At 48.7% G+C, this 23244-nt stretch overlaps 1 protein-coding gene across 1 annotated transcript in view; it reads right to left on the reverse strand.

The window, feature by feature from the left end:
- LOC125293744 (plexin-A1-like) overlaps positions 1-23244 on the reverse strand; it is a 165445-nt gene that overhangs the window by 36694 nt on the left and 105507 nt on the right. The window contains 6 exon segments of the mRNA XM_048241839.1: positions 966-1102; positions 1655-1778; positions 2220-2371; positions 8407-8600; positions 10215-10311; positions 18978-19178. Coding sequence (XP_048097796.1) covers positions 966-1102; positions 1655-1778; positions 2220-2371; positions 8407-8600; positions 10215-10311; positions 18978-19178 — 905 coding nt within the window.

The raw sequence follows: 23244 nt of genomic DNA on the forward strand, positions 1-23244 counted from the left end.
CGCAAAAAGCAAAACTGGAAATGAAATGTACGTCATGCAAATAAGGCTCTTAATTCACATAATACTGGGCTGGGGGTTGGGTGAGACACGTTTGGGGACTGCATTTTGGCATCTATACTCTGAGAGACATTATATTTAGAAGACTTAGTCAGACAGAAATAGATGCAATTTTGCCTCTGTGTAGCATGTGGGTTTGTGAATAGAGAAACTGGCAACGTGCAGAGAGGTGGGAGGGAATGTGCAAAAATTGACTGATGGGTAGAAAAAAACATGGGGATTAACAAAAAAAAAAGAGTACACACACACACACTCTCACACACATACACACACACAAATGTTCCTTTAATTGCACCCTTAGACAGCACAGAGCAATGGGAGTACACACACTCACAATACATGCAATGGGGACTAACTGATGTACACCAACAAACCCCCCTTTGTTTCCCCCCCTCCGCTGCTTTCTAAGCATGGGGACAGTGAAAAGTAGAGCACGTCTCGCCAGTCCAGCCATTTTTTGTGTGTCCTGATAACATGTTGGCACGGGCCAGGTGTTGCTGACACATTAGCTGATGGCTGCCACAGCAATTTGCCTTTTCTCTCTCTTCTCCGGTCAGCCACTTGGCACTGTGGTGTCCCCCTCCCACCCCCTCGCGCTGCGCTGGCTGCAATGCAATGCACAAACTGGTGCTCTCTGCCAGTTAAACAGAGGACAGGGACGTTCTCACTGTCCCCCATAAGAGACACTGCTGTGAGAAGACTGCTGGACACAAGCATCAATCTGTCCTTGTCCATATCCTGTGTCCATCAGTCTTCAGTCATTACCTAGATACAGGATGCTCTGACAGTACACATCAGAAAGAACAGAGACAGGCAGACAGACAGACAGACAGACAAACAAACAGACAGACAGACAGACAAACAGACAAACAGACAGAACAGACAGGCAGACAGACAGACAGACGTACTTCTTGAAGAGGCAGGGCTGGCGGCCTATGCTGATGGACACAGAGCTGCCGGCATTGAGGTGACTGCCCTCGATGGTGATCCTAGTGCCCCCAGAGATGGGGCCCTGGGCCGGTACCACGCGCGTGAAGAAGGGAGACTGGACACACACAAGCACAGAGGACAGGCTTGAATCTGCTGGCCACAGCAAGAGGTTCAGCCTAATACATGACCATGAAGACTTAATGCTTCACTCCCCACTTATTAGCAAACATTACTTGTGGGCGGTGGTAGTGTAGTGGTTAAGGAGCTGGGCTAGCGTGCAGTAGCCTGAAAGTTGTCTGTTCAATTCCCGGCTTCCACCGGTGTGCCCTTGAGCAAGGCACTTAACCCCAAGTTGCTCCGGGGACAGTGTGATCCCTTGTAATATAGCTAACATATGTAAGTCACCTTGGTCAAGAAGTGTCTGCTAAATGTAATGTAATGTACTTATATATTATGTGAACAAATGTCAATATTGCAGAAACACAGGTGTTCAATTATAAAAACTAGTGATTCAACAGTAAATCCAGCATCACTTCACAAGAGTGATTCTTTATTTAGAATAATAATATAACCATTAACTTCAATATTAAATATCACTTAATGATTTAACAACAACACAAAGTGATATATTCAGTCCCCTCTCATTGTGTTGGTGCCGCATGCTTACCACGAAGGCGAAGGTGCGGGGCTTCAGGGCGCGGTACTCTGGCTGGCACTCGTTCACACACACCTCTAGGGTGGTGGTCTGTTGGGACGGGTAGCCAGTGGCGTCACCCAGCATGCAAACGATCCTGCAACAGGACAACATTGACAAACAATGTCTACCATTTTCTGATTGTACCATAAACCATAATCTCCCCAATAACAAGTTCTTCTGTGTGAGGAGAGAGAGAGCTGTTTTAAGAGTGTGTTTGTTGATAGGAGAGGGGACGGACGCATGAGTGTGCATCTGTCCAAGCAGTGTTCTGAAGGCAGAGCCGGAGTGAGAGGAATGCAAAGCAGTCAGTGGGGACGCCCTCGCTGACCCCAGCTGCTGCTGGACACCAGCTGGACGCCAGCTGCTCTGCTGCAGAGTTCGGCTATGAAGTGCGGAGAGGATCGCCGCTCCACACTCCCTCTTCACCTCTGATCTGTACCCCATAACATGGGCACACGAGGTGACCAGAGGTGGGAGAGAACGAGGGATGAAGTGTGACGGAGCGAAAGACAAACAAAAGCGAGTGGACCCTCACCTCTCCGCGCTGACGTACTCCTCCTCGATGGGGACGCAGGGCACGGGCCCCAGGCGAACGCCCGCCCGGATGTCGTGGAACTGGAGGCCCAGGTTCTCTCCGATGATGGTGAGGCGCGTGCCACCCTGTTTGGGGCCCGTTTCTGGAAACACCTGCAGAAACGAGGAGCAGCCGTTAAAGTAGGGTACGCCCACGGCCTGACAAATCACCTGCCTCCACGCAAATCACAACACGCTACAGCTACTTTTGTACTTTCCTGTCACGAGAACATACACTTCAGTGCAAAAGCAATTTGCTAGGGCCCCCATCACTGGCCTCTTATCAGCCCAGTGAAGGCCCGTTTGTGATTAATCCTGCGTTCACATCCTCGTTAGTCTCCTTGGGCTGTTCTGCTGGCCTCCATGTGAGGGACTCCCGCTTGGCGAGCAGTCGGCACGATGGTGATGAAAACCCCCCCGCGCTGGCAGCAGGGCATCGTGCCCCTTCAACCTTAGCCAACTCCCACCGTAATATGCCGCCTCCCGTTGGCATAACGAAGAAAAATGGTCCCCTCAACGGCACGTAGGGAGGAGCACAAAGTATGTCCTGTTCCAAAGCCTCACTCCCCTCCCCGTTCTCTCTCCCCCTCCGTTTCTAATTGAAACTTATTACAGTACGCTGGAGTCTCGCGGCCGACCGCCTGGTGAAGTGTCGGCGCCGTAACGTGATTTATTTAGCGGGATTATTCCACCTTAACGAGGACAGGTGTGGCGTGACAAAACAAACGCGCTGACGGATGTGCCACGGACGCGGTGGGAGTCCAGCCCCTCCAAACAAACATCATGAGGTAATTATGGGTAATCTCCACCTGGCTGTCTCCGCCCAGACCCACCACTCCTCCACCACCAGCAGCCCGTCCATCCCCACCGGCCTGGTCACACTGCCCGCCTGCTCGGCTCGCCAGGCCTGAATGGCATCCACAATGACATGCTTTTAGAGGAGCTCTGGGCAGCCAAGCTGCACGCCCACACCACAGAATGACATGGCGGCTGCTCTCACTTACAGTCGGTCTGGCATCTGGGACTGCAGGGAGTCACCCAGAGCACCCAGAGGGGCCACATGGCTTACATTAGACTACAGAGCACCCAGAGGGGCCACATGGCTTACATTAGACTACAGAGCACCCAGAGCACCCAGAGGGGCCACATGGCTTACATTAGACTACAGAGCACCCAGAGCAACCACATGGCTTACATTAGACTACAGAGCCTCAGATCACCACACCACGGCCAAATGAGACACTCATGCTGCTTACTTTCATGCACAAAACCCTGTTTTTATTTATTTTTTAGATATATTTTCTATTTACTGTAGTTTGAGCGCAGTTATTTTACATGACACATTTCTTGAGTGCAGTTATTTTACATGACACAAGCTCAACCAAAGAGAAAATCTACAGATGTTAAAAGGTACAGATGTTAGGGGGGTTATATTGTACAGCCAGCTCCCCCCTGTAACAATACTATTACATTTTATTGGCCTTTTAGGTGTTGTGAGCTATACTGCAGAATGTCTGTATTCCATGGTCAAAATAAAGAGGTACCTGTTAAGAGGCCATCTGTTACTTTAAACATTCAGATTTCAAAGGAAATACACTGTTAAATCACTTAGCCAAATCTACATTATAATCAAATACATTCAGCCCTGCTAGTGAGCTTACTTTTGCATTTTTAATGTCTTTCCATTGTTCAGTATTGCTTTCCCATTTAACATGCAGTGCTTTCGCCTGTGTCTGCAAGAGCAATCACAGAGAAGGTGGGGGTTGCAAAAAACAACCCAACGTCCGCCCCCACTCCTCCCCACCACCCGCCACCTGTGCCCAGCGTGTGGCCCACGCAAGAGCTTCCTGTCTGCATGAAGCTAGGCGAGACGCCGCGCAACGCCGCCACTCGTCAGGGCCAGCACCGCCCGTCTGTCTCTCATTACCTGCACCGCCTTTCATCTCGGCTGGAGGCGCCTGGGCCTGGGAGGGGGGTGCCCGCTTCTCCACCCACTCGCCCGACGCAGCCCCGACACCCACCACCCACGCCCAGCGCTCGGCAGGAAGCCACACACCAGCACAAAGGCTACCAGACTCAACACATCAACAGCAGCCATGAGCGGAGGTGTGGTGTGGTGAGCGCCCCATGTGTTATTTCCACCAGGAAAAGGGGCCTCTCAGGACCCTCACTTTGGCCGTCAACAGCCAGGAGCGGCCATCACATGACCTGTGCAGGCTGATAAGGGGGGTAAGCTGATAAGCTGCAAAGGGGGTTAGATATATTTCCTTGCTCATATCAGCCTGCCGGACCATGCCTGGGACTTCCTACTGAATGGAATTTCATCCTGCAACTTGTTATTGCACGCAATTTCACCCACAGCTCGCGCCTAGCACGGCTTCTGAGGCTTCAGACCCTTTTTTTTTCATGAAGATCGTGATTAAGCAGCTGCCAGGATGTAGTGTGCGATCTGAGAGTGAGAGTGAGGGAGAGCGAGAGCGAGAGGTTTCACAGAGAGTGACAGGAGGGAAAGAGAACAGAGGGGCGGGAATGACACTGCACACTGCACCAACTCTCACGCACACGTGCAGGGATCTGAAGCCTGGACTACTGAAAGCGTAGTCTACTTATTCCGTCTGGACAGATACAATGTGCTCTAACTCTGTGGTCAAAGCTTTACGCCATGTGATTTGAATCACTGTGTAAGCTCGTTCAAAAAGTCACTTTGGACTATTATTATTATTATTATTATTATTATTATTATCTAATATTCTACTGGAATTTGCCAATGACATGGAGAGGAAATTGTATGCCATCAGAACAAAGGAGGTCTGAAACTTTCCATCTATACTATTTCATGCCCAAAATGAAAACAAAAACTACTGGTATATTTTGTAAAGCAATCTTAAGTGCTTTGCCTATAGAGCAATCTTAAGGGCTTTGCCTATAGAGCAATCTTAAGTGCTTTGCCTATAGAGCAATCTTAAGTGCTTTGCCTATAGAGCAATCTTAAGGGCTTTGCCTATAGAGCACCCCTATTCCAAAACAACGCAATACAGCACCAATACAGTAGAGTATAAACAGATTGAAATGTAGGCCAATACACAGAGCTATGTTTATGAATGAGGAAAGGTGGCACCACTACAATGTCTGGCATTTCACATCACATTCCATCTAATGGTGTATCTAACAGGATCAGTCTGCGGCATCCACACAACTTCCTGTTACTACAGAGGAAAATACTCTCCTATTTTTGTTTCCATCAGTCTGCCATTCTTCTGAGCAGCGTGGCGGGCGTGGTGCAGCTCTCCTCGTCTAGAAGGGCAGCAGAAGGCTGAGGAGCAGCACATGTATATTTTACATGCTTCAGTGTCAAAACTCATCAAGGCCATGTTCCGCTGACGGGTGGGGGTGGTGAGGTACAGAAAAAGAAAACAAGGAGCCGAGCAATCAGAGCCTCCCCCATCCCCCTCTCTTCTCTTCTCTCTCTCTCTCGCTCTCTCACTCGCTCGCTGATATAATATTAATCTGAGGCAATGTATGCTCAGAAGGCGGCGAAAACTGCCACCATGCAAACAGAGAAGTGCATTGTGGGAGTCAGACGGCTAAAAAGGACGAACCCCTGTGCACGCACACGGACATCACACACACACACATCACACACACGCACACACACACACACACCTTCCACCCACACACCCACCCACACACACACACATATACACAACACACACACACCCCTCCTCCCCTTTCACCCACACACACACACACACATACACAACACACCCCTCCTCCCCTTTCACACATGTCCGTCTCCTCTCTCTCATTTCCCCTTTTCTTCTGTCCTCCTGTGGCTGCTGAGCACCAGGAGGAGGAGGTGGAGGAGGAGGAGGAGGCCATGTTGTAATTCGTCAGGCTTTTGTTGCAGGTGGATGCGGGAGGAAGTGGGTGTGGATGGGGGGGGCGGCGGGAACGGCTCATTGTCTCTGTGGAGAATCTCAGGGGGAGCAGACTTAAAGGGCTGCGACGTCAGATGGGGTATTCAGAAGCAGACTCCCAAACACAAGACAATGAGACACGGCAAAGTGAATTCAATTACTACCACAACTCACTCTATGAGAGAGAAACAGAGAGAGAGAGAGAGAGAGAGAGAGAGAGAGAGAGAGAGAGAGAGAGAGAGAGAGAGAGAGATGGGGAGACAGAGAGAGACAGACAGAAAGAGGAAAAACAAAAGGGAATATCCCTGAATTCTTGCTAAATGCTCAGCTCAAATGAAATGGCTAATCCAGGCTCTAACGTGCAGCCCCACACATCTTGTGTCTGCTCTCCTCGTCTCCACCTTCTTCTCTCACTCGTGCCTCTAGACTTATCTGAGCCCCACATGCCCTGTTCCTGTGCCACGACGAATATCTGCTGGACATGTTCAATACAAGCACCTGTAAGAAATCTCCTTTTATGCAAAGCTTTTTAATCTGGAAGACAGAATAGAGAATGAGTATTTTTTTTTCTGCATACATCTATCATGAAGTATTAACTGAATGTGCCAAAGGACATGATTATGTTGACTGGAGGTGTTCTTTTGAATGCAAATAACAACACTGCCAGACATTTCATATGCCAGTCACACTGCAGCCTTCTTTTGTTTCCTCCAGACTGTGTCTGCGAGGCATACAGATGTGTTGAATCCGTGTGGAGGTTTTCCATGGCAGATCTGCTTTGGGCTCGTCTAGAGCATCAGTGTGGAGGTTTTCCATGGCAGAGCTGCTTTGGGCTCGTCCAGAGCATCAGTGTGGAGGTTTTCCATGGCAGAGCTGCTTTGGGCTCGTCTCGAGCATCAGTGTGCCCCATATGGCTCCGCGGGAGAGCGAGGGGCTTTGGCTGGGAATGAAAGGACAGGAGCAGAAAGGAATCAGCTCCAGCCCTGCCCAAAAGAACCGTCGCCACCACACCAGGAGACCACTCAGGGTTACCGGCTAGAGAATTTTTCTTCTGGCACTTCAAGTTGTGTTGCGCGGCTACGGAGGCAATTCACAGATTTTTCGGTGTCAGAGATGGGCAGAAAGCTATGTATGAATGCTTGGATGGCATCAGTTTCAGCAAGCTTAGACATACCTCGTGCTAAGCTTTGTAGGAGAAAAAAAACACACATGGTTTTAAATTCCTACCCAGGTTAATTCCTTGGAGGATGCCAGTGTGAAGGTGTGTGTGAGTGTGTGTGATGACTGGTGGGTGTTCCCACCAAATCACATGCTTTGACGGCTGAAATTCTGGTGACAAATCTGCTGAGACGGGTAATGCCTTCGACTGTCAGAATCACAGTTGCCATGCTAAATGTGCATCGCGACAGGGTGGCGTTCTCCTCGAGGAATATACTACTTGACACCAGTCACCTAATGCAAGGTTCACACACAGCACCACAAATGACTGGGATTAGGACTGAGCCTAAAGAGCTGGAGCTGGTCCTGAATCAGTGAGCAAGAGAGAGAGAGAGAGAGAGAGAGAGAGGGAGAGAGGGAGAGAGCAAGTGAGGTAAGGAGAGAGGGAGAGAAGGCAGGAGAGAGAGAGGCTAATGCCCAAACTATTCCATGTCTTCTCTTCTTTAACCCAATAGCTTCAACCCTTGTTATAGAGAGATAAGTGGTGCCAGAGACAGGCGTGAGCAAAGGGATTAGTCGCTGTGCCACTGCCAATTATCCAATATCAGGGGCTTATCGTTCACACAAACGCTGCCTCTCCAGTGGAGATCTGGCTGAGCAGGCATGGACGACCACATTAGCTTCTAGCCACTGAAAGAAGGGGATAATAAAAAGAAAGGATTTATGGAGATTTGCTGAGGCCTTAAGCTGGGGTTGGCTGCTGGAGATGGAGGTAAGGTGGAGGCTAACTGCATCACGATGGAGGTGCAGTGGTGTAGCTCGCTGCTAGCTTCTGCTTGCTGCCATTGATGCAATGTTAGAAAGGTTGATTTCTATACTTCAAATACAAGTTCAATAAAAAGCACTAAAGTAGTGATCCTGGTAGATTTCCCTACAGGTCACATTCTACTTATTCATACATCCCAGATATTGTAAAATGTCTTATCTTCCCAAGTACAGCAGAAGCGATGGCAGATAGTGTAACTGCTTGGCTCAATGCATTGCAGATTTGCGGATCTGGTGGGCGTAGGTTACCTTGGTGATTTTGGGGTGGGTGCATCGGCTGTTGCCGGCGGCGTTGGCGTGCATCCAGCTGCTCTCAGGCGGAGAGCACTCCTGCCGCAGCGAGCACTTCCTCTCCTGCACGCACCAGCCGCACTCGAACCGCGGGTCCGCCTTCAGACACATCCCGCAGCTGTCGCGCAGCGCGTAGCACTTATACAGGTGAGCTGAGGGACGGACAGACAGACAGGCAGACAGACAGACACAGACAGACACAACAGGAAGAGAACGGATCAATACGAGCCAAGGTACAGGAGGGCAAGAGCCAAATAGAGCTTTTGATTCTCAGGTGGAATTCTAAAGTCAAGTCGGAGGGGATCCCAGAGATGGCAATATCTGACATTTGATTAAGACTGAGAGAGAGAGAGAGAGAGAGAGAGAGAGAGAAGAGAGAAAGAGAGAGAGTTTGTTTGGGGCAGGGGTTGGGGGGTTTATTCCTGAAGAAGCAAGTTTGTTCTGGAAATGTACCTGGGCCAGAAATGTTGCGTAATAGAGAGGGGAAAAGTCCAGAACAGCAGAAAAAAATGTAGCGGTAGCAAGTTTGCGTCCGGGAGCCAGCATTCCCTCCTGGGGATCTTGCAGGCTTGCATGGGAATGCTGTGGAAAGGCATGGCTCCAATCCGCAAGCAGCGGGACATCAAAGACGACAGAGTATCTGTCCGCCGCCGCCGCCCAGCAACTAAACTGATTTGCCACGGCTAAGCTTAAAAGTAGCACTGCGCTAATTAAGCTGAGCCAAATGAATGATTTAATTACATTAACATTTCCACTTTACACCAGGGCAAAGGCGGGATTCCACAGAGCGTCTGGCAGAGATGGATAACTCAGCACTGGTCTATTTATGAGGGCAGATGGAGAGTGATGGGTGGAGTGAGAGAATGGGTGGGAAAACAGTTTTGTAGCTAACGCATCAAAAAGATGAGCTAATCGGAGCTAATACTTCCGCCCTATTCAGGTTTCATTCGCCAATGAACTGCATCAATGACACTGCATTTCAGACTTAGATTTCTATTTGTAATGACCTGCATATTACACCACGATTACATGATGAAGTATTTAATCACTATGATATGAAATACCAGAACAGCTCCCAATGACAATCACTCAGTCCCTTATTGTGGTATGAGACAAAAATATTTGCCTCTTACTGCAAAAAGGGTGAACTGAGGACTTAGTCATCACCCTCTCTGTGCGAGTCTCCCTGGAGGTAAGTAAGGAGCGGCCTATCAAAGTCAGTGACTGTTAAGCTAGATTAGGTATTAGCTCCTCTTAGTGCCTCACATTGGCCTCTGCCTTCATCTGTTTGTATTAGCTGTGAATCACTTCTTGTATGGCTCCTCTTGTTCCATTTTTTTCTTTCTTTTCCGCTGCTGTGCCTGGCATCCGAGCTCAGTGCAAACAGCAGTGCAGATAAACACCAGCGAACCCAGTGGGGCCTGACCAGCAAAGTAGGGATGCGTAAAAGAGCCTTAATTCCATTTCAAAGATGCACCCAAGAGGAGCCTAGGGGAGGGAGCAGAGAATTAAAGAGATGGGATGATGGAGAGAGGGAGAGAGAGAGAGAGAGAGAGAGAGAGAGAAGTGAGAAAGAGGAGAGAGAGAGAGAGAGAGAGTGAGTGAGGAGAGGAGAAAGTGAGAGAGAGAGAGAGAGAGAGAGGAGTGAGAGAGAGAGAGAGAGAGAGAGAGAGAGAGAGAGAGAGAGAGAGAGAGAGAGAGAGAGAGAGAGTGAGAGAGTGAGTCAGTGAGTGAGAAAAGGCATGTGTTAAGGGAAGTTTGCATACCTTGTATGTTGTAAGGGTTGTCGATAACAAAGTTGCCATTCCATACCACAGAGAGGTCGACAGGTAAGTCGCTGATGTCATTTCCTTCGTAGTCATACTAATGGAAATGAAAGAGAGAAAGACACAGAAGGCGATTTGAACAGTCTCAGAGGTTCCACTAGTCCAGACAATAACACACACAAATAAACGTAAACAAACTAGACACACAAAAAAACACATCTTTGAATCATTGTGTCCAACTAATTTTGCAGACAGAATTCATTTGAAAAGAGGAAAGCCAAGACCAACTGCACATAAATTATCACTGATATCCCTACTCATATGAAACTGTAAGGTGCACTGATATCCCTACTCATATGAAACTGTAAGGTGCACATGTTTGTTTTTGCACATGTTTGTTTTTATCTGGATAGCTACACGGATCAACTGTGACGGATAAAACAAGAACACCATCTCAAATTCAACTGTCAGGAATGAATGCAATATGTAGCTGGCTAGTTGGTATGCATGGAGTACATGCCAGATCTTATGAAAGTATAGAATTCTCCTCATTTTTCTGTACATGAGCCTGCAACCAGTCTCGTCAGGATTATCCCCTTGCTATGTGAAGAGCATCAATATTCTGAGGAGAGGAGAGGAGAGGAGAGGAGAAACTGAATGAAATGAACTGAATGACAGAAAGCATGGAAGATAGATCAACGTGGACTATTTATATTTATTTATTTATTCTTTTTTTTTTCAGTGGCCATTGATTATGGTGGTCTTTCTCAACCACATTCTCACAACGCTAGCTGTGTTAGAGCAGTGTGCCAGATGCGAGGGCATTAGAGATGCTGGCAGATCAGATCTATCCCACAGGAAGAGCAAAAATGATATACCATCACAGTCGTGATATTTAATTTAATTGTACTTATAGAGCGCCAAAACATTACACATGTCTCATGGCGCTTTATAGAGTGTTAGACAATCAGAGAAAAAAACAGAAAAGCAAAGAAAAGAAGGCCCATGGGTAACCGGGGTAACAGGGGGAGGAAAAACTCCCTAGAATTGGAGATACATATAGGAAGAAACCTCAAGCAGATCCACGACTGAAGGGCCTGACCCATCTGCCTAGGGTCAGATACAGGACAGTAAGGTCTGTATACATGACAAATGCATATGATAGTCAGGTGTAGAGAATAGGACATGGTGTTGAAAGCCACCTGAGGTGAAGTGACCTGAGTGGAAAGATACTAAATTACAGAGGCCCAGTTAGAGACTGCATGGACGCCTCAACTGGACATTACTCAAGGTTAGCCATTAGTTTACTATTGAAGTAAGTGATGAAAACTTCGGCACAAAGAGTGATGCAGCACTGTAAGTAAAATTGGCATTTCCAATTTGTTGGCTGCCATGTTTCATTTGGAGCCCCAGTCTCCTCCAACACACACTGGGTCCTGAGAAGCTAAGATTGGGATTTCAGACCTGATCTTACACAAGCTGGCTGAACTACCACCCACATGGATGGTCCTTTAGGTGCTGCAGACAACCAGGTTTATAAATGCTCAACCTCTATCTGCTTACAGAGATCCTCACCAAGAGCCTTAGGATGCTAGCTATACAATTCCTTATGCAGTTGAGAAATAAAGGACTTTTCAATTCATTAAACTGGGACGAGCAAATGTGCCCCATCCCTGCATTTCTTATATGGCTGAGAGAAAGAGACTGGGTGCTGTGGCCTTAGGCCTTCATTTTATGCCTTCACCACAGTCATTCTATTTCAGCAGAATGTCACATTCTTGTGGGCTAATGTTATGAGCGTGCATGTGCGTGTGGGTGTGTGTGTGTAAGAAAGAGTGTGGTGTGTGTGTGTCTGAGCGTGTGGCCTTGCATACATATTAATGACATCTCTAAGGGCATGTATGGTCAGCAGACTGACTGTATGATGCCTCTCTATTATCATCTTGCTTGTCCAGTTGAACCCAGAGGAATGCCATCATCCTGTGGTTAACTACGTTTCCCTCAATGCCCTTCACACACCAACAAACGCTCTATTCTCCATGTGCCTCTGCCATCCACAACTGGAGACGCAGATTTCCCCTGCTCAGCCCACAGCTCCTCAACCTGAGGGAGCTCCATTAAAGTTTAAAGGGCTCCATTAGTCCACCCACCAGCACAAGGCGTTTGGTCGGAACAACGGGGTGCCCTGTTCGCCCCCAGTGTGCTAAGCAAACACGGCCATGTTTAATTCATGTCTGCATTTACGGGCCTATGATAGCACACACCTCGCAGCCTCCAGGCAGGGATGCGTCTGCTGGGGAACCGGGCCGTAGCCCCCCGGCTTCTGGACAGGCCAAAACACAGAGCCTGTCTACTGGCGGTGGACATGCCACGCTACGCACTGAGCTCAAGGGACGTAAACATTGCTGGCAACTTCTAGCAGAACTCAATGCATTCATGCAAGCCACTCACCTTCCAGTTTTGCTCATTTGCAGAATGCGGTACATCCCTGGCCCAGTGGTCTAAAATAACTCTGGTGATGATACCCACACATGCTTTTGAAAAATAGCTGCATCCGCACTGAAGGTTTTTAGGATGCTCTGTATCCAGAGTTTGTGAGGGATAGAGCAGTGCAGCTCATTAGTTTCTCAGGGCCAGCGCCGTCCACTGTTAAGGGTAATTAAGCACACGTATGATCGCCACACAGCAGAGAGAGCCCTGGAGCCATGCGAGACCTCAAACGCAAGGGGAAGGGAAACATGCACACAACCTAATTGAAAAGAAAGAAATACATATATCGGCAGCGAAGAGCTGATCGTTAGGAGGCGGCCTTGCACCGCGTAGTAAGGGGTCTCTCGGGGGCTGAGCCCACACAGCCCAATCGAAAGGTCACCCCGCTTACTTGTTTCTTATAGAGTGGGTCCGCGGGATTGATTGGCATTCCGAGGGGCAACTTTGAGCTTTTAATTGGCAGCGGGGGCCATCGATGGGAGGTGAGCAACCCTGTGTGTCGCAGTATTTACCAAACAGCCCTCCGCTAACCCTCCGCCAGGGGAACAGCGGGCAGCTGGCCAGGGAGATGCACGGGGCCATTAACAGAAATGAAACAGACAAAAAAAACAAGACATCCCAAAAAACTGCTCTTCTGAAATCCTTAGTGCTCTATTACGACCTACAAAGAGTAAACAAACAAACCGCTGATTATAAATCCACAAGGAGGGCGTGCAGTACATATAGCTTGCAGATTTATAATCTCTGACAAGGTACAGCTGCGTCCCAATTCACTTTTTTAATTACAAACGGGAAAATGAATGGCACAAAGCTTAAGGCGCCCCTACCTCCCCCTCCCACCACCCCACCACCCCCCGTCGCCTGACGCTGGCCCCCCTATAGATCAGAGGGGGCTGGGGAGCAGAGCCAGATGAGGATCCCAGGAGGAGTCCCGGGTCCAACGCGCGCAAAAATGCCGATGCTCACAAAACAGTCCTCAACAGCTGCTGTGCTGCTTCACAGTGGAAAAAACGCCTGGGCCTTTTCCTGCAGGTCACCTCAAGATAATTTGTCATTTCTGAAAGGAAACCTGCATGCCTGCTTAAATACAACACATCAGCAAGAGGTCTGGTCTATATAATTGCACATACGCTGCTCCTCCCTTCATGATACAAGTGAAGATTTATTACTAGTTTTAAGTGCAGATGTGGCAACATCTATTAAAGTTATATTTCTCAGCATAATGAGTGTAGGCTTTGCATATGAATATGGGTCATATCAATTGATCATATTTATTTAGAAAAGGGCCTTCTACAATGTTGGGAATGTTGGAAAATTGCTAGCTGACATAACTGCATAATTAGTAGACTATGGCCAGCGAATCCTGACTCCAGAGCATTCAAAAGCAGTCTGAATTCAATCAGAGTTGCACTCCCCTGTAAAATATGCACACCCAAAAGCTTTGGTGAGAGAGTTGCCAAACCCAAATGCATGGAGGATGAGTAAGTGGAACAGAGAACTGGGAGGCAAAATAGGTTAAACGGCTCAGGCACTTTCTGGAGCAGTTGGTCAACAGCCAGTCTCTGGCCTCCTCCACTCGGGCTCTGAGGAGCAGGAAGGCGTGATTCCATTACGACGGGACGCCCCAGGCCACGAGCACAGACCCCACCCCAGCTCAGCGCTCCTTCTGCCCCCTCTCCACCTCTTCCCAGTTCCCACCCCTCAGCTGTTCCTCTCTCATCCAATGCCCTTTCCTTGCCACACCTCTCCTCTGCAACAAAACTCCAACTATTTCTAGACTGGTCTGTTCTCTCCTCTTCTCTGGTTGAGGAGGAGCAGGGGAGAGAGAGAGAGAGAGAGAGAGAGAGAGAGAGAGAGAGAGAGAGAGAGAGGAGCTGGGGACTGTCATCCTGCTGCACCGCTGTAATTCATCATCATTTTATCTGCGACGGCTTTTAATTGGATCCTATCAAATCCTCCCGATAGTCCTCATTTTCGCCACAAAAATCGGCAGCTGCTGTCAAGAAGATTCCGAATGAGATTGGTCTCCCCCCCCCCCCCCTGCTTCCATCACTATGGTACTTTCCCTTCTATTTTTTTGTGGAGAGGAGTGAGGGGGGCAGTCATTTATCTGAGCAGAAGGTAATGTTGTAAAGCTGACCATGATATTATCAGCCTGTCCTGCTCTACCCCCGAGCTCTGCTCTAACTCTCTAACAATGAAAGCCGCTGAAGACAGATTTCTAGCTGTGGCCTTCACACACGCACACACATGCACACACACACACACACACACAATCTCCATCTCTCCTCTCACTCTCTGCCTCTCCCCTAAACCCCCACCCCATCCCCATACACACACACACACACACACACACACACACACACACACACACACACACTATCATGACCTAAAAGATATAGCTTTTGCCCTTTCCATCATTATTATCATTCACTTCCATGTTGTACTCAAGTGTTAGGCGATTATGGAGTCTTTTGTAGCAGGCTGAGCAAGCCTTTGGGCTTGACATGGATGGATCAAGAGGCAAACCTCATAATGTTTTCAGGAGGAAGAGTAATATCAGACAGAAGCCAAGGCAGCTCATAAAGGCACACCGCTAGCACAGCTCCTGCCTTTGGAGGAGGCTCAACACACCAGCTCAGGCACAGTCTGCAACCTTGCACTAGCTTGCACTAGCACCTTGCACTAGCTTGCACTAGCACTAGCTTGCACTATCACCTTGCACTAGCACCTTGCGCTACTGCAGCTTGCACTTGCACGTTGCACTAGCACCTTGCACTAGCTTGCACTAGCACCTTGCACTAGCTTGCACTATCACCTTGCACTAGCACCTTGCGCTACTGCAGCTTGCACTAGCACGTTGCACTAGCACCTTGCACTAGCTTGCAAAAAATGTCCCTGCCAATACAATATCATTCACACATTCTCCCTCTCTCTATGTGTGTGTATATATCTATCTTTTTTTCTCTTCCTTCCTGCCTCCCTTCCCCCTCTCTCTCTATCTCTATCTCCTTTTTTTCTCTCTCTCTCTCTCTCACACCAGAGAAGCTGTATGATGCTGTAGCTGTATGGCGCGGAGGGCATTTGGGCCAGAGCAGAGCCTGGTGAGTGTAAACACAGGGGAGGTGTGAGCTGTGGGACTGGGCTCTGGGCTAATGCACTCAATGATGCTCCAGCAGCCGCGGCAGTGTGCCACACTTCATCACTACCAATCTCTTGTTTACCCGATCGATCTGTCCGAGACTATCTGCCTCTCCTCCGCGGACATGCATTCATGTTTTATTAACTCCCCAATCTGCCTTTTTTTCAGCCCAGTGCCTGTGAGTGTGTGGGTGTGTGTCTGAGAGAGAGAGAGAGAAAGAAAAAGAGAGAGAGAGAGAGAGAGAGAGAGAAAGTGATCAATGTCAGTCTAACACTATCAAGTTTTAGTTCCGACAAGGCCCAAACAACAGCCGATAAAATATGGCGGCCAAGACAGTGGGATGGCGCAGTAATGGCTGCTCTTGGCTCTGCTCAACTCGGCCCTAGGATGTCTGACAGGCCAGGACAATTAATGCAGGAGGGCATGCAGATGAGCTTTAAAAAAACAGCCCAATCTTTTTGTCTGCAGCCACCCCCGTGTCAGAGTAAATGCGCCCCTGCTTCCTTTAATGATAATCTGAGGCAGGGACACGCTGTACTCCTGCTAAAACCACGGGCCGTTAAGTAACTCGTAATTGCTGTCCGTTTAATGGCATAATTGCAGTGTGAAAATTAACATGGCTGTAATTGCCATTTCATATTAAAACTGACAAGCTGGTCTCAGCTCCTGCAGTGGAGGACTCCTGAACAAGATGCTCGAGGGGCAGACCAATGCTCAAGCCCATATATGGCAAACATACATGCTTACACACACACACACACATCTGCACACCTACACACACACCAGCAAAATAGGAAAAGGAGACGGCAGATGCGCATGCTTTCGTGGGAATGTTAGCGTAACGTTCAGGGAAGGCTGCTAATGTGTGTGTGTGGAGATGCTCTCATGCTAACCAGAGCTACCCAAGCAGACTGCCTGTGCCACACACAGACAAGAAGTGACACCCTCCACATTGGAGACGCTTCGCCTGACTCTGGAAGTTAGTGTCACTCCCAGGCGCTCTGCGTGATGAGAGCGCATGAGGACCAAAAGTCTCAGCGGTGAGAGCAGCCCTCCCCTCCCCACGCTCTCCACCAAAGGAGAGGAGAGGAGAGAAGAGGGAGAGGAGAGGAGAGGAGAGGAGAGGAGAGGTGATGAGGAGAGAGGAGAGAGCAGCCCTCCCCTCCCCTCGCTCTCCACCAGAAGCTAAAAAGCGCTGTTGATTGGAAACGGCTCCGACAGCAAACAGTCAATAAAGGCCTCTTTAGCCAGACAGCTCTCCGCGCGCTTACTAGCGTAATTAGCTCTCCTTCAGACGCGCAAGGAGATGCTGCAAGAGCCCGGCTGAGAGAACAGGCGCGAGAGAGCGAACCCAGACAAGAAGAGGAGGATGAGGAGCGAGGAGGAGAGAGAGAGCAAAAAGAATGGCAAAAAGAGCTTCCTATAATGGCCATCAATGTGGAAGCGCAGTCAAGTGTCATGGCGCTGTCAAATGCACGGCTGCCACTCTCGGACGGTAATGACTAGCGGTCCTCCACAGCCTGTTCATGAGCCTGGCTTCTCCCTCAGGTCTGCACTCACATAGCCTTCTCTAAGCTGGCCAAGAAACCCAAGCAAACTCCTGCTGTGCTAGACAAACAGGTTGAGCAAGGACTTTCACTGCAGAACATTTTAAAATGACTAATTTTGAACTCTTGTAAAGACAAACGGGACCTTGCAGTATGAATTCAACGTTAGGGGACAATCTGTCCAAACTTTGACATTGAATGGTAATGAGGCTGGGCAAACAAGTCTGGCTTCCCTCCCAAACCTCACCCCTTGCCTCTGCTCCGGCTCCGCTAATTTGAGCTCCCCCTTTAAAGTCATCATGCAGATCTGGAATGTTCTGAACGCAAGTAACACCCTGAACGTTCCCAATCACATTTTAACAGATGCCCCTCATGAGGGCAGCCAGATATATGCCTGGTTCCAGGAGACCAATACCTTTATTATTAGCACATAGATGGGACATTCTTAGGCATAGTTTACATTTAGGTCAGTGACGTAAACCTAAAAAGATGGAGGAGACAAACAGCTGCCTACAATACCCACACACTTTTGACCAATCATAAAGCATGTATCTCCACACTTTTGACCAATCATAAAGTATGTAGGTTTACTAAACATTTAGAATTAAGAGCTGCATTGCACTCATCATATTCACCCGAAGGACCTTTGTAAGGACTCATTTTTATCTCTCTTTCTCCTTCTTTTATTTCCTTGACTACACTTCCTTCCTTTGTCATTGTCTGTTCATCTGTCTTTCTTAGCCCTTCTAAATGCTTGAAAAATGGCCTGCTTCTCCCACTCCTTCTGGGGTTTGATGGCGAGCAGGCTCTCCGCCCGTTCCACTCTCTCTGCATCTCCCCTGCTCTCCCCACTCCACAACAGAACATTATTTCTGAAGCATACTGTACAATATTTCAAAGACATCTAATGCATTCTGTCAAAGCGGGCGCCCTATCTCGGAAGACAGCCAGGGAATGAAAGGAGAGCCGTGTGGTCCTGAGTTGCAGAAATGGTGGGAATACTCAACAAGGCTGGTGTACAGCACGAAAAAACATGCAAAAGACAAAGTTCTCAATACTGAGAGAAGAGAAGAAACCAACACAGGCAAAATGCTAATTCAGGAATTAACAAAATGAAAGGCATTAAAATGAACAACAAGTGTGGCGCAATGTAAACAAATGAGATCACACTAAAGCCTCCTGGTGTGTGCACAACTAAAGCTATCTAAGTATTGCAGCTGCTGTGTGTGTGTGTGTGTGTGTGTGTGTGTGTGTGTGTGTGTGTGTGTGTGTGTGTGTGTGTGAGTGAGTGTGTGTGTGTGTGTGTATGTGTGTGTCGCATTAATGTCTGTGCGCAGGTGTGTGTGTGTGTGTGCGCGTTTGTGTGTGTGTCTGCGTGTGTCTGCGTGTGTGTGTCTGCGTCTGTCTGCGTGTATGTGTGTGTGTCTGTGTGTGTCTGCGTGTGTGTGCGCGCGCGTGTGTGTGTGTGTGTGTGTGGCGTGTGTGTGTCTGCGTGTGTGTGTGTGTGGCGTGTGTGTGTGTGTGTGTGTGTGTGTGTGTGTGTGTGTGTGTGTGCGTGCGTAGCGGCAGATGGGGATGACTCACCGTGGTCTTCTGGCACTGGATGCTGGTGCTGTTGAAGCGCAGAGCCGTGACGCTGTACACCGAGCCCTGGATGTGGAAGATGCACTCGTAGTTGCGCTGACCCGACTGCGGCTGCGGAAGGTTCCGGGCTAGCAGCGTGATGGGCTTCATCACCCCCACCGGAATGTAGATCTGCGTGGAGGGCAGGATCTGAGGACACTCCTGACAGGTGTGAAAGAAGGGAGAGAGAGATAGGGAGGGAGGAGAGGAAAAAAGAGATATTTGAGCTCAGTCACCTAATAAGAGAGCTGACTCATCCTGAAGTCATCAGAGAGGAGATAAAAGGTGGCAGGGTGATCAACTCTAAAAGGAGAAGAGGAAATTCAAAGGAAAGTTGAAAAGGACGAGTGGGAGGAACGTTAAGGGGAATGATGAGGTGCTGTTAACGAGGGAGCGGGCCAGACGTGTCAAACAGAGGCAAGGGGAAGAGACAGGAAGTCAAGTTAAAAAGGAAAAGAGAGTTGCATGTGCTTATGACAGACTGGCAGATGCATGATGCCACTTCTGGTGCATCACAAGGTCAGCTGAACACAGGTGCTAATAGTCTTCACAAAAGAATTATAAATTAGATGAGAAGTGTTCTTCAAAAGACTGCTTCCAGTAGAACCAGCACTCAAATATGTATTTGGAGCAAAATATGTTCTGGTGCAACAATAGGAAGTAACCAATTGTTGGGACCTTTCTACCAACATACAGTATCTTTTGAAATTTAAATGTATTCCAATGAAATGTTATTGGTGCGTATATCAAACACTAATATCCTCCACGGGTAGTCATTTGACAAACACATTTAAATAGCTCAGAGCAATAATGGGATTTGGAGGGAAGTGTCATCAGTTGCCATCACCTTAATTTGGCTTCCAATCCCATTTTACACTTGGTGATGGAATCTGTTCCTGAACGCCCAGACTTTTAATGCAAGTGATAAATAACAGGGAAAAAAAAAAAATCAATTTCTTCTCAGCCGGTGGCAGTTAAATGCTATAATTTTAAGTGTAACATCAATATCCACATGAAAGTCTACAGTAGTCTTCCAGTGTGGTCTGCAGTAGATGTCTGCGCCTGGCTCTGGTGAGGAGTGTGTGTGGTGGGCTTGGCTCTGGTGAGGAGTGTGTGTGGTGGGCTAGGCTAGGCTCTGGTAAGGAGTGTGTGTGGTGGGCTAGGCTTGGCTCTGGTGAGGAGTGTGTGTGGTGGGCTGCGCTTGGCTCTGGCGAGGAGTGTGTGTTGTGGGCTATTCTTGGCTATGGTGAGGAGTGTGTGTGGTGGGCTAGGCTTGGCTATGGTGAGAAGTGTGTGTGGTGGGCTAGGCTTGGCTCTGGTGAAGGAGTGTGTGTGGTGGGCTAGGCTTGGCTAGGCTTGGCTCTGTTTGTGTTCGTCTGCCACCCACCCCCTACCACCAACACACACACACTCATGGAAATTGGCTCAAAGTAAACAAAAATAATGAAAGCTTGAGCAGGGACAGAGTGTGCTCTCAACTGATATCAAACCCTCTAATGAGGTAAGGGCCATTGAAGCCTTTTCTTTGGGAACTGTGAGGTGACAAGTCATAACATTGAGGGGTGTCTTCAGGATGGTTGGAGCTAATCAAAATGTGTTGTTCAAAAAAAGTTATTTTATTAGAAAAATTGACTGAAAAAAGATTATCCCGTTGGTTCTCCCAAGACAAACCATTGAAAACTAGTAGAAGGGAAAGGTAAGGCAACTAGAATAGGAGAAGCTTTTGATTGCAATGGGATGGCAAGTCTTGAGCACGCTGCTATCAGTAGCAAACACACAAGAGAGAAATCCATTGGGCCAGAGCTACTCCCGCCCCACTCCCCCCTTCCGCAAACAGAGAGGGGGGGTATCAGTTCCTCTCTTGAGCAGCTGAATGGGTGATAGTGGCAATCCGCCGGTGCCACTGCCATTCATTTAGACATTCACTGCACACAGGAGGTGGCAGAAAAGCTATAAACAAAACGGTTAATGAAGCGCTTCCAGCTCCTGATAGAGCTTGACTTTCAAAGAAGAGTCGGAGGGACAGGAGAGAGAAATTAATGAATACTCAATGCAAGGTGAGGCCAAGGTTTGTGTGTGTGTGTGTGTGTGTGTGTGTGTGTGTAGTAGTATGTGAGTGTGTAGTGTGTATTCCCAAGTAAAAAGGAGAAGAATCGTTTCAAAATGATAAAAAGTTGTGTGTTACAACTTACCATAACTTCACTCGTTAGCACAGGGTGATGAGGAAGGCTAATCAGCACGTCCATTACCACCGTGACTTCAAGAGAGAAAGAACATCAATATCTTTGGTTGGTAAATGCTGAAATGTGCGCAGGGCTTTAGTAGGTCTGACCAAAACTGTGTGAGGTTACAGCCCCCTGTCTGAGTGCCAGTCCGCTGGGCCTCAGCTGTGACAACAAACTACATGAAGTCCTCTCACTGCGGCATGTCAGAGAACGCCCCAGAGCCACATCCTGCAGCCGTGCAGCCATCGAGGCCCACACCACAGCCTGCCACTCCACCCAGCACCACCTCAGCCCTGCTAGCCCTGCTAGGATCTGCAGGAATAGGGGGGGGCAGCACCAAGGCAGAAATGAAGCGCGCGATCGCCTGGAAACCATTTCATTAGCCGCCGAGGAAGGTGTCAAAACAGAGCGGAAAGTGCAGATCAGATAGCACAAGTACAATAGAGCGACGGAACACCAGGGGGATTCTTTGAAGTGTTTGCCTTTATTTTCGTTTCCCATTCTTTCACTCATTTTCTTTGAGAGAGAGAGAGAGAGAGAGAGAGAGAGAGAGAGAGAGAGAGAGAGAGAGAGAGAGCTGGGGCTGTGGGTTAGTGCCTGGTGTTTTCCCTGGGTGCAGTGAGTCAGACACAGACACAGTATTCAGAGGTCTCCTCTATGACTGACACAGAGCGGAAGTCATCCAGCCTATTCACCATGGGCCAATCAGCTGAGTGCGATTGCACACACATGCACTTGCGCCCGTGCACGCACACATACACGTACACGTACACACACACACACAGCAAGCCCATGAGAAACAAAACAGTCCTCTTGGCCAGGGGGGTGTCTACTCCTGCCTTTAGTGAAACACCAGACAAGCACAAACAAACACAAACAAAAAAGTAAACAGGTTGCTCGCAGAAAGCTAAAAGGAGCTGCAGACAGCCATCCTGAGGAGCTTTTTTCCTGGCGTTTGGTGTGCTGGCGTTCTCTGGGCTTCTCGTACTGCATGAGCTGCCAGCTGTGCCTCAGCAGACCAGTGTGTGTTTAGCAGAAAGGAGGCCTCCAGCTATGTTCCCTCACGCTGCAAGGCTCCTCCAACAACAAGCAGTGGAGAGCAGCTCAGACGCCAGCCAGCCAGCCAGTCGGCCAGTCGGCGCAGCCCACACACTGAGCTATGCCAGCCCCAGTGGTTTTAATAAACCACCCTCTCTTAAGCAAATTGTCTACAGTATTTTTCCTGATGGGATGATAGCCCCCAAAAAATCTCTTCTCGACTGCTCGAGTAATTTTAGAAAAGAGACAAATGCGAGATTTTGGAGCGGCCTCTGGGAAATCTGAGGCTTATACCCAATCCTGGATGAAGCACACACATTCTCATTCATGACAGAATTAGGCTCATGGAGTTTAGGGGAAATGAAATTTTCTCTTGGAATTTACTGGTGTGTGTGTGTGTGTGTGTGTGTGTGTGTGTGTGTGTGTGTGTGTGTGTGTGTGTGTGTGTGTGTGTGTGTGTGTGTGTGTGTGTGTGTGTGTGTGTGTGTCTGTTTCTGACTGGCTCACTTCCACTGAGATCACATGGGGCTGATATGATGTAATGCCATAGGTGCTGATATGGTGCTTGTGTGACCCACTGGCCGCTCCCCTGTCGGACCCCCGTGCCGTACTAAAATGAAGGATGAGGTGTCACTCAGGAGCGACAGGGGAGCTTTGACGGATGGGTGCCTCCCTGAGCGACAGCAGGAGAGGTGACGCTCGGCTGATTGCGGCCAGAGATGACCTCGTGAGTGGCCTTATGGATTAGCCACTGGACGCGCCAGGCGCCGGGAAGAAAGAGAGAGAGAGGGAGAGAGAGAGAGAGGGAACAGTGCCACTAAGCACCCTGCAGCCATGACAACAATGGCAGGCATGCAGGGGAGAGATGAAGAGGACTAGGAGTCATGTGATGACTGCATCCCTCCGAGGAGACACAGGGACTCTGGTGTGACCTCACTCAGAGATTTGAAGGCTTTCACAAAAAG

This window comes from Alosa alosa, chromosome 4 (assembly GCF_017589495.1).
Source record: "Alosa alosa isolate M-15738 ecotype Scorff River chromosome 4, AALO_Geno_1.1, whole genome shotgun sequence".
In the NCBI taxonomy this organism is placed as follows: Eukaryota; Metazoa; Chordata; class Actinopteri; order Clupeiformes; family Clupeidae; genus Alosa; species Alosa alosa.